This window comes from Cynocephalus volans, chromosome 3 (genome assembly GCF_027409185.1).
Source record: "Cynocephalus volans isolate mCynVol1 chromosome 3, mCynVol1.pri, whole genome shotgun sequence".
NCBI classification, from domain to species: Eukaryota; Metazoa; Chordata; class Mammalia; order Dermoptera; family Cynocephalidae; genus Cynocephalus; species Cynocephalus volans.
Genome location: NC_084462.1, coordinates 74,761,064 through 74,777,996, shown reverse-complemented (window position 1 = coordinate 74,777,996; position 16,933 = coordinate 74,761,064). Strand labels below are relative to the sequence as shown.

The window sequence follows — 16,933 nt, the reverse complement described above, 5'->3', positions numbered from 1 at the left end:
GTTCGGAGCTCATTAATTGTTCACTATGATCATTACGTTATTTTTCAAAGGCCATTCCAAATACCTCCTCCTCCAGGAAGCCTTCCTGAACTGTACCCTATGGAGTAATGACTCATGTTTTTCCTCCTCTGATTCTGAAGAATTAGTAATTACATCTCTCATGGCTTTGCTGGCTTCAAGTCTTGGGATAGAGATGTCTGGGGCCCCAGTATCCCCAAATCTAAAGGGGCTGTAAATGTCTTAAGTCCTAAAAGGCAAACAGAAGACATGGACATCCCCCAAGAGTTTGGCGAGCAACCCATTCTGATTTTAATGTGTATCTTTTTGTTTGCACGCGTCTTGCAAATCTGCACTATTTTGTGTACTTGCATTTCTAATAATTTTGTTAGTATTGTGTTATAGGTCTCATTGGATTGTTTTACTTTTTCTGCCCAGCACTCGATGTTTAGATCCACGTTACCATGAAAACACCTGGTCCATTGCTTCTAAGGCTCATAGTGCCCCATTTTACCCACCCACTCTCCCAGTGATGGACAGTTAGGTTGCCTCCAATTCCCGGTAACCACAAAACAACACAGCAACGAATATCCTCCTACATGTCCCTTTATGAGCCTGCAAGAGAATTTCAGGGATTTATATCCAGGAGCTGGCTTTTAGGGTTCGCTGTGGTTAATTTCCTTCATTACCGTCAGACTGTTTTCTAGAATGGCAGCCTCAGGCTGCTCCCACCAGCAGCGCACCTGCTGTGATCGCTTCACATTCTCTGCTGACATTTGGCATTATCCACCTTTCTAATGATTGCCAGTCTAATTGGCATAAGTGATATATACAAGGAGATATGTCACTTACGTCAATTAGACTGGCAAAAATCAACTTGTATTTTTCGGATCATGAATAAATCTGATCATCTCTTATGCGCTCGCAGGCTTGCTGGGGTTGCTGTTCCTTAAACGCCTGCTCTAGCCCTTGGGGTCTGATTTTCTGCGTCTGGCTGAGGCGGGGTGAGGGCTGGGGGGTGTCTGCCAGATGCTTTGCACGCACCTCCAGGGCGCAGGAGGCTGGCAGAGCTCGGCGCGGAAGACAACTCAGGGGACCTGCGGTACCCGGTGGGGCCCAGACTCGCTGGACTCGGGTTTGAAAGGCGCAGGGCCACCGGCAGGTTGAGAGAGCAGGAGGCAGGACGGGGGGTAGCCGCCGCCGCAGCGCCCCTAGCAAGCTCAGCGGCGACCGGTCTGGTCTGCAGGAGCTGCCGCCCCTTCCCCGGGCTCGGCGCCCCCTCCTTTCGTCCCCCGGGGCCCAGCCGCGGCGGACGCGCCCCTCGCGCCCGTGCACCCGCGACGCAGGGGCCGCGGAGCGGAGAGATGGCGGAGGAGCCGGCGTGGGAGACCGACGGCGGTGAGTCCGCGGTGCAGCCGGGCCCGGGGCCGGGGACCGGGGGCCGGGGGCGGGCCAAGGCCGAGAGGACCCCCGCATCCGTGCCGAGACTTTTTTGTGGCTCTGAGTGGTAGCGCATCAGGCCGAGGGGACACTGGTCGCGTGCCTGGGACTGGAGTTCGGCGGGGCTGCGGCTGGGACATTAGCTACCAACAATAAAGGTAATAGCGATCCTTTATTGAGTGTTTACTTGTGTGTCAGGCCTTGAGCCAGAACAGGCACGTCATTTGATCTTCACTGCGGCAGCAGGGGCAGGACCTGTTGTTATCTCCATTTTACAGATGAGAAAACTGAGGCACAGGGAGGTTAGATGAGTTGTGGAAGGTCACGCAGCCATTAAGTGGTAGAAATGCTGAAGGCCCCAGCTCCCCCATAATGTCGGGGTTAGATGGGGACTGGAGACCATATCAGGTGCGGATACTAAAACCCGAAGGAGAGGAGCTGTGGCCTGCTGCGAGTGGGACGAGGGCACTTTAGAGCCTCTCTCAAGGAGTGTGCCCAGTGCCAGAGCCTCTAGGCCGGGCAGCAGCATCTGTGTGGGCGTCAGCTAGCCTGGGGGAGCTTTGGCTGCACTGCCTGGGAGACGGAGAGGATTGTGCCAGTGTTCCCCCTGTGAGCCCTCAATCCTGCAGCCCTGGCTGAGCCCTGGCAGCTGAACCCAAGGGTTCTCCCCCAAATCCCCATAGTGCAGCTCACTGGGCACCTTTGAGACCTACAGTGTCCAAAATGCTGTATCTACCCAGCTGTGGGGGGCTCGATCAAGGTGCTAATTATTTCAAAGGGTCTACTGGGTTCTACATGGGGCAGAGGATCACCTGAGCGGGCCTGTAAAGAATGTGTAGCAATGGAGCACTGGATGTGTGGGAGGGAGTGCTGGGCAGAGGACCCAGCATGGGCAAAGGCTCAGAGGCCAGAGGGTGCAGTGTGCATCAAAGGTGGCTGGAAAGAGGGTACAGGAGGCATGGTGGATGGAAGAGATAAGACTGGACTTGATCTCATATTGACTTGACCTTCTCTGGCCTGGTTCTATGCAGTGTCTACTTGCTCCCCATTGGGACTCTTGGCTGTTTACCAGCACAAACCAGGCCACTCCTCCTAAGCTCCAGCTAAGACAGAGAGTGTCAGAGCTGGAAAGGATCTATACAGATCCCTTTCCTCCCCCTCCCCCAATTTTACAAGTGAAGAAACTGAAACCCCCAAGGGGGGGCATAACTAGCCCAGGATCCTGCTTCTGGAAAGTGGCACAGCAGATCCTAGGACCCAAGCCTCTGTCAGCTCACACCTGAAGTGGCAGCTCTTCCTGAACCTGGATCTTGGTGGTTTTCAGCCAGGCGGTTAAGGAAAGAAAACTCAGGACACAGTGCTTGTCAGAGATGCTTTGATCTGAGAGGAGCTCTTCCAGAGCTTGTTCTGTTGTCTAGAGAAGGGTTCCCTCCTCACCTGCAGGGAAGGCAGACCCTTCTGGGGCAGGGTGAAGGTGGAGCTGTCCATGGGGACCTCACTTGGACAGTGGTGTTTCTCCTGGACACCCCCTCCCCTGCAGTATTGACTTGAAGCTGTCTTTCCCTCAGAGCCTCTTTCTCTGTTTACCTGAGCTCATATTTTGGTTTTCCTGGGGACTAGTGAATCTTAATTGAGGCAACAGCTTCTAGTTCAAAGACCCCTTAAGAGACTGAATGAGTCCTGTGTCACTCATTTACTCAACAAATATGTGCCAGGGCCTGAATCTGGGGATACAGCAGTGAATGAATCAGACAAAATCCCTCCTCTCATGGCCTTATATTGTAATGGGGTAAGCAGACAATACACCTAATAAATATGTGAACACAGCATATGCCACAGCATATGGAGAAAACCAATGCAGGGAGGGAGGGAGGATGTTTTCCTTGGTGGGGGCTTCACTGGATCAGGGGACCCTAAATGAAGGAGGTTGCACTACCTCCAGGTCTTTGGCCATCAGAATTTGCTCTCTGACTCTACCTTGGAGGAGTAGTAGTGATGATGATGGTGGAGGTGGTGGTGTGGGCACCACGTGCCAGACATTGTGCTAGGGGCTTTTCATATCTTATTTCTAGTCATTGTAATAACACTTCAGGGCAGCTCACATCCCCATTTAGCAGATGAAGAAACTGAGGTATGGGATAATTAAGTAGCCTAAGTCACACAGTCAGGAAGTAGTTCTGCCAGAGCTGAACCCAGGGCCATGTGATTGCCCTGGGGCAGGAGTTCTGAGGTTCATAGGTGTATTCATGAGGCCCTGGAAAGCCCAAGACCCTCTTCCACATGTGGAAGGCTGTGTGGAATTTATCTGGGAGAACAAACTGCATGAAAGGCTTGTCTGTCACTTCAATGTGTCCCAGCCTTCCCTGCCAAGATGCTGGCCACCTGTCCCTGGATACACAAAGGGGCTGGGTCCAAACATTCACCCTGGACCAAACATGCAGAATGTGGCTTTGGCAGCAATAAACCCACAAGATTATTTGCTCTGTAATGCCTGTGCAAAGGGCTAGCAAATATTCGTCCTCTGTGCTAGTGTGGCATCCATTAGTCTGGGGATTTCTGGCAACACCCATAGAAGCAAAGTTTTGTGGATTCCTCCCTGTGCCCAGCTCTGGGCCTGCTGTGAGCTGTGGGTAGGTCAGGAAGGGTGAGGAAGAGTCAGGTGTGGCCAGGGCCCCCAAGGAGCTTCTGGTCTAGCCAAGGAGACCAGATATCCTCACAAACCAGGAGCAGTCAGGATCATGGTTGCACAGGGCCCAGGGGATGAGCCCTAGACCATGTTGCCAGGCCTGGAACACCTCCAAGGAGGATAGGGGCACATACCTGGGCGGCTGTGGATGGCCTTGCCAATGCTCTTCCATCTTCAGGGGTTTGCCAAATCCCGGTCATGTAGCAGCCTGTGTGGGGAGGTCCCTGACCTTGAGAAGGAGGACAGCTGTGCCTCTCTCCCCTCATTCCTAGCTGGAAGACCCCCCCGCTAGGGAAATGTGCAGGGGCAGGGAGGGCTATTCACCTCTCCTCTCCCAGTGCCCACATTATACAGTGTGGGGGGCACCTCACATCTCTTTTTCTCCCCCTAGTGCTTACCTTGGAGAGGCAGCTCCACATGGCCTCCCGCAGGAACAACGTTGAGAGGATGAAGGAGCTGATCGGGAGGAGGGTTGACGTCAGGGCCAGAAACCATGTGCGTAATGAGCTCCTCCAAATCCAGGGGAACCTGGGATAGTGCCATGGTGACACCAGCGCAGGGGGGACAGTTCATTGAGCTGGAGGCAGGCATATTTGCATGTGTTAACTTGGAGGGAGGCTCAGGCTCTGTCCTCGTTGTCCTCACTGTCATGACATCCCTGATACTTAGAGTGGTTGGGGCCTGGCCCAAGGTCAGGGTCAGGATTCCAAGCCAGGCTTGGGCAGTTCCAGAGGTCAAACCCTTAACCCTGTGGCCCATCTGAAAGGCGCACTCAAGGAACAAAGGTCAGAGCCAGGAGGGCAGAGGGTCACAGCTCAGCAGTCAGAGGCTGGCAGATGGGCAGAAGAGGGAAGGTGCTTTCAGGGACAAAGATGGAGTGATGCCTGGGGTCAGAAGTTCAGGAGTTTGGGACCAAGAGAGGCCAGAATCTGGAGACTGAGCGTGTGTGAGGCAGCAATTTCGTTCAGCTCTCTGAGCGCCTGCTATACCTACTGTATGTGTAAAGCTGCTGTGGGCCTGGCCTGCCCTTGGGGGGCTCAAAGACCAGGCAGGGAGGAAGACCCGGCCTCACTGACCAGGCCTCAGGGAAGGCCACAGGTGTGGTGGTCCACAGACCTGCTGGGAAGGGGACAGAGGGAAAAGCCATTCCTTTTGTTGGGGACATTGGGGATAGGCCTGGGTATCACACTGGGTAGCCCCTCCCTGCCTTGGGGTTTCTGGCTATCAGGAGCTTCTTAGAAGAGGTGACAAGGCCTGGGTAGAAGCAGAGGCTACATTGTCTGGGGTGACACCAGGGGTGCCACCTGGGTCTTCAGAGCCTGCCTGGGGCACAGTAATAGTAACACGAGTTCTGGGATATGTCTGGTGCATTTTGATTTTTGGAGCTCTTGTCCACCTGCTTCCCAGTGGTCTCGCTCACCCCTGGAGAGGTGAGGAAGGCAGGAAGTATTCGTCCTGTAGTTCAAGGCAGGCACAGAAAGAGCAGCAGCTCACTTTAGGCCATGCAGCATGTCATTGGACATTGACTGAAGCCTCAGTCTCCGCTCCTGGACAAGCACTGGCAAGGACGCATGACCTTGTGGGATGGTAGGACGCTAACTCCACATTCATCCATCCGTTCGCTCATTGCATCCTGGGAGGAGGGTCAGAGGGGGTTTGCCTCACCTGGAAAGCCTCCTGAGGAAGTGACATTTTCGAGAGGCCAGGTGAAGAAGAACAAAGTTCCAGGCAGAGGGAACAGCATAGGCAGGAGCCCTGAGGAAGGAAGGAACAGCTGGTCCCCAGAGAGGGGAACTTGCCTGAGGCCACACAGAACATTAGTGTTTCCTTCATTGTCCCCTCATGCGCTGAAAACTGCAGAGGGAGGAAGTGGACTACGGGTCAGAGGCTGGCTTCCCCCAGGCCTGCTCAGATGTGCCAGGGTGGGGGCCACGATGAACTGCCGGCCAGCGTGGTCTGAGAACAGGGTGGGGAGTCAGGCCCCTTCAACCCATTCTGAGGGAAGGACCTGGGCACTCAGGTGCCCCTCAGGGGCGTGGGGAATAATCCGAGGCCACATATGGCTGCCTGGCAGAGGGAACAGTGGGAACATGGCTTAGAGGTAGGAAGTCGTCTGGTGTTTCTGAGAAGCAGGGGTGGGCAGTGCCAGGCCATGCTGAGTCTCATAGGCCCCGGGGTTAGGAGTTTGTCCCAAGGGCTGTGGGAAGCCACGAAGAGTTTTAGATGGGGGACAGAAGAATCCAGTCATTGTGTTTTACTACATAGCCTTTGGCTGCTGCCATGTGGGGGAGGAGGAAGGGACAGAGTGGGACTGGGTCCCCAGCCAGCTGGTCACCAGAGCCAGCAAAAGCCCTTCCAGCCTGCAGACCAGCTGTCCTGGCAGGGAGGGTGTGGGAGGAAGGCCAGGCAGCAGGTGGCAGTGGTTCCTGACAAGTTTCTGTACCTCCTGGCAGGTGGGCCGTGTGGCCCTGCACTGGGCCGCAGCCGCGGGGCACGAGCAGGCTGTGCGGCTGCTCCTGGAGCACGGGGCCGCTGTGGACAATGAGGATGCGGTACGGGGCCCTCTGGAGACATGTCTGTGTGTGCGTGTCTGTCTGTCTGTCTGTCTGTCTCAGGGTGGGGAGGGGCATCAGAGATCTCTCTGTGTCTATGAGCCTGTTGCTGTTGCTGAGATTGTCGCTGATAGGCAGAGGTTCCCCTGCAGTGTGGGCGGGAAGTCAGTCTTCAGGGGCCAGTGCCACTGCACTGATTCCATTGTTAATTTGCACGGTGATGAAGATCTCTCCATTTTCAAGGGCCATTCAGTTCTGAAAGCCTTTTCAGTCCCCCATGATACCATGTGAACAGGGAGAGCAGGTAATTGGGTGGATTCATGAAGGCCTGATTTGTAAATCACTAGGAGGAAAGTCTCTCATGGATATGGCCACAGGGCTCTGCCCTGGCTAACCCTTTATTTAACCAACAAGCTGGATAAAGACTAATAGTATTACTTAAATTGGCAGGCAGCACATTGCTGAGAGAACACTAAAGAATTACAGGGCCTTGGAACTTATCTCTGCAGGTTTGGGAAAAGGGCTGAATCTGACAATGGCATTTGATAGGGATACATTTAAGGATCTAAATTTAAAAAAATTTTTTAAATTATAAATTTCCCTGCAGAGACCTAGTTGTCTGTGGAAACACTTTTCTTTGTTCTGGCTTCTCTCTGCTCCCAGGCCCCACCAAGAGTGGCAGTAACAGCTACCTCCCCATGCCCCTGCCCATCTGTTTCCTCCCTGTACCTGCTTAGTCCTCATTTAGAAGAGGTTCTGGAAGGAGAATGTCTGGTCCTAGTTTCCTAGAGAAACACTGGAACTTCTTGCATCAATTCTCTGCCCACAAAGACGCCCATTATCACCACTGTGCTTTGTTATTCCTTCCTTCGGGGCTGAGTGAGAAAAGGAGCTAAGAGGGAGACAGTAGGAAGGAGTCCTTTAATACATCATCTTTGCAAACACAATAAATACATTTTGAAAAATAAGACGGCCTGGTGGGCATGCCTGCTTTAGCAATAGCAGGGTGGGAGAGACACCGAGAAGGGAAATTCTGTTGCTGGGGGGAAGGTCTCTACTGGTATGCCCCAGGGCTCTGTCCTGGATGGTTCCTGGGAAGTGTGTGTAAGAAATGCCCTCACCTGTCCAATGCCAAAGGATGGACACAGAGACATGAGATATGGCAAAGTGAGACTTTAATGGCAGTCTTGCAAGATTGGGTGTCTGATGGCAGGCACACATGAAAAGATTACAGCAAGCAATTTATACCCTAGTGCGCAAGTCCCTCCCCCAGTTCCTCACTGGCTGAGTACTATGGGATATGCAATCTTCCCGGACATCACCTAAGTTTTATTACTTCCTTATAAGGCATTTATTATCCCCTTGCCTCTGGTGGAAAGGGAAGGGCTCAGGACAAGCCAGTGAAAAAGGCCCCCAGAAGTCCTGAGGAGGAAGAAGAACCAGGAAGTAAAAAGAACAAGGTGGCCAGCCACCATCTTGAGAAGTCACCCTCTGGAAAGTACTTTCAGGGCTTATTGCAATGCAAGTTAGTCAAGCAACCCTTATTAAACTATTTGTGAGAAATGCCCTCACCCATCCAATGCCAAAGGATGGACACAGAGACACAAGGTACTGTGAAGAGAGACTTTAATAATGGCCTTGCAAATCCGGGTGTCTGTGAATGGGACAGGCACATGCAAAAGGGCTGTAGCAAGCAATTTATTCCCTAGTACGCAAGTCCCTCCCCCCACTTCCTCATTGGCTGAGTACTACAGGGTGCACAATCTTCCCAAATGAAGCCTAAGATTTATTACCCCCTTGCAAGTTATTCCTCTGTCTGGGGGCTCAGGACAAGCCCACAAAAAAGGCCCACTTAAGCCCTGTGAAAGGAGAAACACCAGGGAATGAAGAAAACAGAAGGAGCTGGCAACTACCATTTCAAGGAGAGCCTTCTCTGTTCAGCAACCCTCCAGGAAATTGAAGAAAACAAAAGGGGATAGTAACTACCCATCTCAATAAAATGCCCTCAGATAAGTCGTTTCTGAAAATGAACCACTTAGATTATTTTCTTACACTATTCTTGAAAATGAATCACTTAGGCTATTTTCCTAAACTGTGCATGGGGGAAAAGGCTGGTCTAGGACTATGAGGTTTCCCTGGGGTCCCCACAGTTGGGGGCTCCCATCACTCTTCCTCCCTGAGCCCTGAGCCTTCACTCTTTTCATTCCCAAGCTCCTATGGGCTTCCCCCTCTGGACTCTGCCCCGGCTTATTCGTTCAGTCTCTCATCCAGACAGCCTGTGGTTACCTATATTCTACCAGGTGCTGAGTTCTTAACCCAGTGCTAGGTCTCCTGACCTCTTTGGCTCTAGCCAAGGCCAGCTTTGGACCCCACTTGAGGCTCTATGGTGGGTCCAGTATTTTCCCCAAGATCTCAGGAGGAAGGGCTTAAATTCTTATGGTCATCGCAGGCTCTTCCAGCTTTTGCTGTCCTCTTGAAATTTTGCAAATAGTCCTTTTTCCCCACCCTGGTGTCACCCCAAATGTGGATCTCAGCCCTCCTCTCTGGTTTCCACAGAGACCCCATTCACACAAGGCTGGTGGTGTGGGATGGGCTTTGCAAAATGAGAAATGCGGGGGACTTGCATCACCCAGGAAAACAACCTGAAATCGTAAAATCATCTCTTGACATTCTGTTTCCTAAAGTCCCTTGGCCCTTTCCTTGTCTTGTCCCCAGCGCCTGCTCCTTCTCCTCTCTCTACTGCTTGTCTGTACCACCCCCTCCCTGCCTCCAAATCCCGGCCCCTTTCCAAAGAAGAGCAGTGAATTTCTCTTTAGATGCTTGGAGCCTACTGATCAGTCACTTCCCTCTGGGGTTCACTTTTCACCCCAACCACTTGTCAAGGCTTTTACCCAAACACAGTTCCTCCCAAAGAGGAATTCTGGTGCCAGACACTAAGACCCCTTTCTGGGCACCCCTCACAAAGGCTCCTTGTGGAGCCACACCCAAGGAGAGATAGCAAAAAACCGAGGGGCTTTTTGGAGGGTGGCTGGCTGTCGATGTATTCCAGGAAGTGAGTTTGGAATCCTGGGGGTTCTCTTCGCAGAGAAGAGTCTTTTCTGGGAGGAGCGGGCAAGGGCTGCCCTCTAAGGCAGAACCCCATGGTGGCTGAGGTCAGTGAAGGGACTCTGATGACTCTGGAGCACTTTGCAGATGTTTGGGAAGAGCACCCTGCAAACAGGTTTGGGACTGCCATCAGAAGAGGCACTAGACATGTTTTCGTTGCTCCAGAGAGCCGGTGGGATGGAAACTGCAGGCGTGCAAATTTCAGTACAGCATAAGGGGGAGTTTCTAAAAGTGAGCAGGGTTTGGCGGTGCAGGGATGTCCTGTGAGGTGCTGCAATGCTGCAGACTCAGGCCGCCTGCCTTGAAGATGTCTTATGGGAGATTTAAACGGTTGATTCTCAAATGCCAGTCCAGGATGAGGTCTTTACCAGTCATAGCAAATCAGAAAATAAGGATGATGTAGTATGTTTTTCATGAAGCTGTATTTGTAAAGGATATATTCTGAGATGGGTTTCTTCCAAATCTTTTGTTTTAGTAATGGTCCTTCTTTATGAAATGATGATGAGGGTAGATGGCTGTTTTATTTAGCAAGAAAAAAACCATTTTCAGTAGCATATCAGCCTCTATTTAAAAAAAATCCTGGTTTTTAAATTCCTGAAGCTTGAATTCGCTGGACTGAGTGGCACTTATGGTCCCTATGGTTGTATGATCTTGCAATGAGGGCACAGGGCCCAGGTGGCAGGACACACCTCCTCACACTCTCCTCACCTCTCTCGTGTCCTCTCCCCCAGTTTGGGATGAACGCGCTTCTCCTGTCTGCCTGGTTTGGCCACTTACAGATCCTCCAGATCCTGGTCAACTCTGGGGCCAAGATCCACTGTGAGAACAAGGTAAGGCCTCAGCACCCCCGTGCTCCCCTGCCCTCAGCTGCACAGATCTGCTCCCACCTCTGCCCCCTGTCCCACTTGCCGCTGTCCCTGCCCCCCACCTTCCTTTGCCTGTGCCAGCTTGCCCCGGCCCTCTGAAAACCCTCTGGAAGCCCTGAAGCCCTGGCTGAGCCGAGCCCTGTGAAGCTGGGACTTCTAGCTGCTTCCATTGAGGCTTGGGAGAAGGGCCTTGAGGGGCTTCTAGTGCTTTTATCAACAGCGAAAGCCTCTTTCTTCTGATCCCCCCATGCTTTACTTCTCTGTGATATTAGGACAGTCCCCAGCCCTCTAGCAGCCTCCTTATTTACACAAAAATATCAAAATAACACCCTCAGAGGGTAGTTAGGAAGAATAAATTAGAGGGAGAGGGGACCTCCTCTGTCCTGCTGCTGGGCTGCTTTCCTTGTGCTCAGTGTGGTGGGTGGAAGGGTCAACGCGCCATGTACCAACCCTGGTAACTTGGGCGAGTTACTTTCTCACCCTGAGCCTCAGTTTTTCCATTTGACAATGGGGATGCAAGTATGCACCTCACAGCTGTGGGAGAGACAAGGACAGTGCTGTGTGTTAAGTACCTGGCTCGGTTCCTGGCACGTTAGGGAACCTGCATCCTCTCACTGCTCACTGGTGTGCACTGTGGTTTGAGGGAGCAGGGCCCCAGCAAGTCAGAGTGCCTGAAATCCCTCCACGGGTGTCTTACCTTTTAGGGTGTCAGTGATCCTTAGCAGAATGCAAACATTTCTGGGCCCAGTGCCTTCAAACAGGAGATCTTAACCTGGGTCTTTGGAGAGAATTCAGGGGACCTGTGAGTTTGGATCAGAAAAAAGTGCATATTTATTTTTGCTAACTTCTACTTAAAAAGCTAATATTTCTTTTAATGATAAGTGTAAGTAGTATTAATACCTGTGACTGTCACTAATAGAAAATATAGCTATTTTCATATCACATTAAAGTTTGGCAGTTATCTTAAAATATTCCTTACACTCATTGTTACTTTAAAATTATGATGGTTATTAGACTCTTCGTGAGATCTTGCTGTTTAATGGATCAATAAAGAAGCACATATGTTACTAGAATGAAAACTTGGCTTTTAGCATTTTGATAACTCTATTTCAATATAATTGGTTTCCTCTTATGACAGGTAGAATAATGCCCCCCTCCCAAATGTCTATATCTTAATTTCTAAACCTGTGAATCCCAGAACCTAATATGACAGAAGGGATTTTGCAGATGTGATTAAATAAGAGACCTTGAAGTGGGGAAATTATTCTGGATTATCTTATGGGCTCAATGTCGTCAAGGGGGTTCTTATAGGGGAAAAAGGGAGGTGGGAGAGTCAGAGAAGGAGATATCATGAAGGAAGCAGAGGTTGGAGTGATGTGGGCCATGAGCCAAGGGATTTGGGCAGCATGTAGAAGCTAGATAAGGCCAGGAAACGGATTCTCCCATAGAGCCTCCAGAAGAAACGCAGCCTTGCCAACCCATTTTAGACTTCTGACCTCCAGAACTGTAAGAGAATAAATCTGTGCTGTTTTAAGCCACCACATTTATGGCAATTTGTTGTAGCAGCAATAAGAAACTAATAACACCATTGTATGCTTGTGTATTTGATTAAAGTTTTTGTCCTATACAACTTATTTTATGCATTTAAGTAAACATTATTCTGAGAAGGGGTCCATAGGCTTTACCAGATGCCAAAAAGGATGTGGCATGTAAGAGGTGTGCCTTATGCCATCGTTAGGATCTGTTGGCAGTGTGGAAATGTGCGACAGCTCCAGGGCAGGAAGCCCAACGTTATGGGTCACAGGATCTGACCTGAGTGTGGGAATGAGAGGCCATCAGGAGGCCACTCCATGAAGACACTCAGGTTCAAGATCAGGGTCCTTCTGTCTAGTCCTGAAAGTTACATGGTGTCACTTCCACGACGTTCTGTTGGTCAAAGTTCATCACAGAACGAGTCAACATTGAAGCGGAGGAGCATGTTGGCTTCTCCTCTTGGTGAGAAGGGTGGCCATCTGGGGCGTGCTTCCAGAGTGGGAGGAACAGTCAAAGCATCTGTGCAAACAGCGGGCCCCCCTCTTCCTTGCAATCCCTTGTTCAAGGTCTTCCCCAAAGCTATTCATCTCACCTTTTAAGGTCCAAGGTTAAATCCTTGTGCTGGCCAGCTCCAAAAAAAAAAAACCCAACAAAAATAATCTCACCTTTAGATGCCATAATATAACGTGGTCCTGCTTCTGCCCTGAAGCTTTCTCTTTTCCCCGCTGTTTTACTTGACTCTGCCTTGCCAGGCATTGATGATGTTTAAAGTTTTACTGAACTATAGACTACAGCAAAACTTCACCAGTCTTTCCAATAATGTCCTACAATGCATTTCGTTATCTTGTCTCCTTTGTCTCTTCCAATCTTGTGACGATTTCTCAGTTTTTCCTTGTTTTCCATGACCTTGACATTTTTGAAGAGTCATGGTCGAGTGTTTTATAGAATGTCCTGTGATTTGGGTTTGTCTGATGTTTTTCTCATGGTTAGTCTGGGGTTATGGAATGTGGGAAGAATGGCACAGAGGGCAGTGCCTTCTCATCCCCTCATGTCGGGGGTACATGATTCCAACATGACCTATCACTGGTGATGTTAACCTCGATTATGTGGTTAAGGTGGTATCTGCCACATTTTTCCACTGTAAAGTCAGGATTTTTCCCTTTCCATACTCTATGGTTAGAAACTTCTTTGTGGTGTTAATTTACATCTCAATAATGACTACTAATGTCAGATATCTTTTCATGTGCTTATTTGCCAGCCTTATATCTTGTTTGGTGTCCAAATTGTTTTTTAATTGGGTTGTTTAATTTTTCATTGGTAAGTGCTTTATAAATTTTGGATACATTTCAAAGTAAATTGCAGACATCAATGCACTTCCTTCTAAATACTTCAGTATGCATATAATGAACTACAGTTTAATTTCTTTACAATGAAATACACAAATCTGAAATTTATGCTCACTGAGATTTGACCATTGTCAAGGTGTAGAACATTGTTCTATTGATTTTTTTTTTTTTAAGGTAGAGAACTTACTTTTATTCTTGCAGTTTTATACTAGGAAGTCAACATTTAATTTAATAATCCATTGTTCACAATTGATTTATAAATAAAATTTAATCCTTAAATTATACATCAATATCCTATGACTCCAAATTTTATTCACCGCTCTCCTTCAAGTCTGAAGAAAATGAGTAATTTTTAAGTTCCACAGACAGCACAGTCCCACTGTTATAAAATTTAGTCTAAAGTCCTATACTTAATGAGAATTAAGAACAGCCAGTATCAAACTGGCCTGAGACCTGATTGTGTTCCTGGCTTTGGATAACTGTAGTAAATTTGCAAATCAATACTAAACCACAAAATTAAACTAGGGTGTGTATATCTTATGAAAAACTTTTTCACATTAGTGTAAAAATTAATAATAAAATTTTACCAAATTTCAACCTTATTACGGTGTTTTATTCAATTAAACTTTCAAAATGCTTGATTAACTGTAAATTAATTGTAAGTGACTTCATGTAGGACTTTTTTTTTAAGTTTGCCCAGCATTTCAAATTACAAAATTAATATAACTTTTAAAATGTCAAAGTATGCTATACATATTGCATTTTTCTGCTAGGCTGGGCTAGTATCTTCCATGGCAAGATACCAAAAGTACTGAATAAAATACACTTTTAAATCAATAGGTTCTTGATTAATTTCCTTGAAATTATCAACATCATTAGCAAAATCTTCTAGGATTTTGTAACATTTGATTCCTTAAATACAGTTTTTTTTTTTTTTTTTTTTTTTAAAGATGACCGGTAAGGGGATCTTAAACCCTTGACTTGGTGTTGTCAGCACCACGCTCACCCAGTGAGCTAACCAGTCATCCCTATATGGGATCCGAACCCATGGCCTTGGTGTTATCAGCACCACACTCTCCCAAGTGAGCCACGGGTCAGCCCCTTAAATACAGTTTTAAAGTTAAATTTATGGAGGAAAACAAACTCCTTATATATTGACTTTTTATGTCCTTTTTTGGTCCCTCAATGACCAAAGAGAATTTGAACAGATGATGCTTCATGTTTCCTGGCTTAATAAAAAGTTACAATTTCTATTATCCAAATTAAGAAATATACTAATCAGAAGTTATTAATTTGAAATGTCTATGTCTGTCTGTCTGTAGTTCCCTTTAGGACCTTTCCAAACTTTTATAATCAAGAGATTTTAATCAATTATGTACTAGAATCAAACTAGGGAAGGAAAAATTTATTTTGCAAAAATAAAATCACTTCCCACCATGCTTGACAGAAATGAGCTATTCATGTTCATTTGTGTTCCGTTGAAGACATTACTGAAATCTGTCCAATGGTTTATTTCCAAGTGGTCCACTATGGAATTCTTCGGAACGTTTTAAGAGTGGCTGTAGCTAGAATTCTGACTTCCATTTGGACCCTGCTCTCCTTCCTGTTTGGAGGTGATTTTGGTTTCGGCATCTTAATAAAAGTAGTTGCCATCTCTTTTCTCTCATCAAAATTCTTCCACTGCTCATATAGTTTTAAAATAACCCTGATTATTTCCCAGATCCTTTCCATATCCACAGAAAGCTCAAACCACTGTCTAGCATCTTTCTGCTGTACGACACAGGCTGCATGTAGGCCAGCTAAAGCTGTCATGAAAGGAGGATACAGCAGAAAAAGAGCCATACTGCACTATCGTCTATTCAAAGGGAAACAACATGTCTTCTTGGCCCATGTCCTGCACACACTGGAGCAAAGGTCTATAAGGATGATACACTATCAATCAATAATCCACTAGTCCTAAAAGAGAAAATTCATATTCTACTATATGATTCATCTTATAAGGAAATTCCTTTGGAAAGGCATATGAAAATCTAGTGTTTTTTTTTGTTTTTTTTGTTTTTTTTTAAAGATGACTGGTAAGGGGATCTTAACCCTTGACTTGGTGTTGTCAGCACCACGCTCACCCAGTGAGCTAACCGGCCATCCCTATATGGGATCCGAACCCGTGGCCTTAGTGTTATCAGCACCGCACTCACCCAAGTGAGCCACGGCCCGGCCCCGAAAATCTAGTTTTTAATATAGAAGTGGCAGCAGAAATCAGTCTTGTACTTGAGACTACTCCAAATTCTTCTACTTTGGATGCCCAAAACACACATGTAGGAGCCATTAATACAGGATCTGCACTTTTCAGAGAATATCTGGTGTAGAATCTCTTGAAATAGACTGTAGCAGTGGCAATAACTTGTTGTCTTGATTTAAGATGTCCATCTAATGCCTGAATAACATTTGTAAAAAATATTTGTAATTTCCAATACTCTTCTTCTGAGAGAAGCTTTGAGTCCTCTTGTTGCTCCTTCAACAGATCTTGTTTTATTTAAAATCCATTGCAAATAGCGGGAGCTCCGCCAAAAGTTCCCTGCCGTGGAACGCAGCTTGCCCTGATAAAAAAAAGTAGAGTAACCGTAGACCTAGCCCGTCCGGTAACTGTGCTCCTCCAGCAGATCTGCTTGGCTCTGCTCTGCAGTGGTGACTATGTTCTGTTGATTTTTATGACCCATTGATGGGTTGCAATCTACTATTTGAAAAATAGTGCTCCAGATAATCTGAACTTAATGCAAGGCAGGGATAGAAGCTCTGGGTCACAAACAGGATTTGCAAGCCTCCCTCATTTAAATATTGTTTCTAGGCTCAAGAGACCTTCTTCCTACCTCCCCCACACCCTCTAACCCAGGCCACTTCCCTTTAGTCTCTGCAGACTACACATGCTGTCAGTCTTCCCTGCAAGGTGAGGAGGTCACCTCCTAGTGACATACACTGGGCACTTAGTTGCCTGCTTCTTCATTTGCAGCTGTATCAGGGAAGGCAGTTGCCTAGAACTTTCTTAACTGATCTGTGGGGATGTTCTGAGGACTGCTATTGTTGTATGACCTCACCTTACAGTTTTGAATCAGTTTATAAAATACTTTCCCTTTAGGTGATGCCATCCAGTCCTCTCAACCACCCACTGAGGTAGCCAGGGATTATTATCCTAATTTCATCTATGCATAAATGGAGGCTCAGAGAGGTGGAGGTAACCAGCCCGAGATCACAGAGCTGAGGAATGCCGGAGATGAATTCTGAATTCTGACATCCTGACTCCCACCAGCCCCTCCGAGGCTGAGTAGGCATCAGAGTGGGTTATCCCAGGGGCCCAATCATCATTTACAGTGTTGTTTCCATGAGAAGCTGTGTTCTGGGTCCCAAACATGC

General features: G+C 48.0%; 1 protein-coding gene and 1 pseudogene across 1 annotated transcript in view; one reads left to right on the top strand and one right to left on the bottom strand.

Annotated features, from left to right (window-relative positions):
• The first annotated feature begins 1,361 nt into the window (after positions 1-1,361).
• Positions 1,362-16,933, top strand: part of ANKDD1A (ankyrin repeat and death domain containing 1A) — a 47,812-nt gene continuing 32,240 nt past the window's right edge. Inside the window, exons 1-4 of the mRNA XM_063090041.1 lie at positions 1,362-1,395; positions 4,515-4,618; positions 6,577-6,675; positions 10,512-10,610. Of these exons, the coding sequence (XP_062946111.1) occupies positions 1,362-1,395; positions 4,515-4,618; positions 6,577-6,675; positions 10,512-10,610 (336 nt within the window). The remainder of the gene's footprint in view (positions 1,396-4,514; positions 4,619-6,576; positions 6,676-10,511; positions 10,611-16,933) is intronic.
• On the bottom strand, positions 15,075-16,931 carry LOC134371713 (cyclin-C-like; annotated as a pseudogene).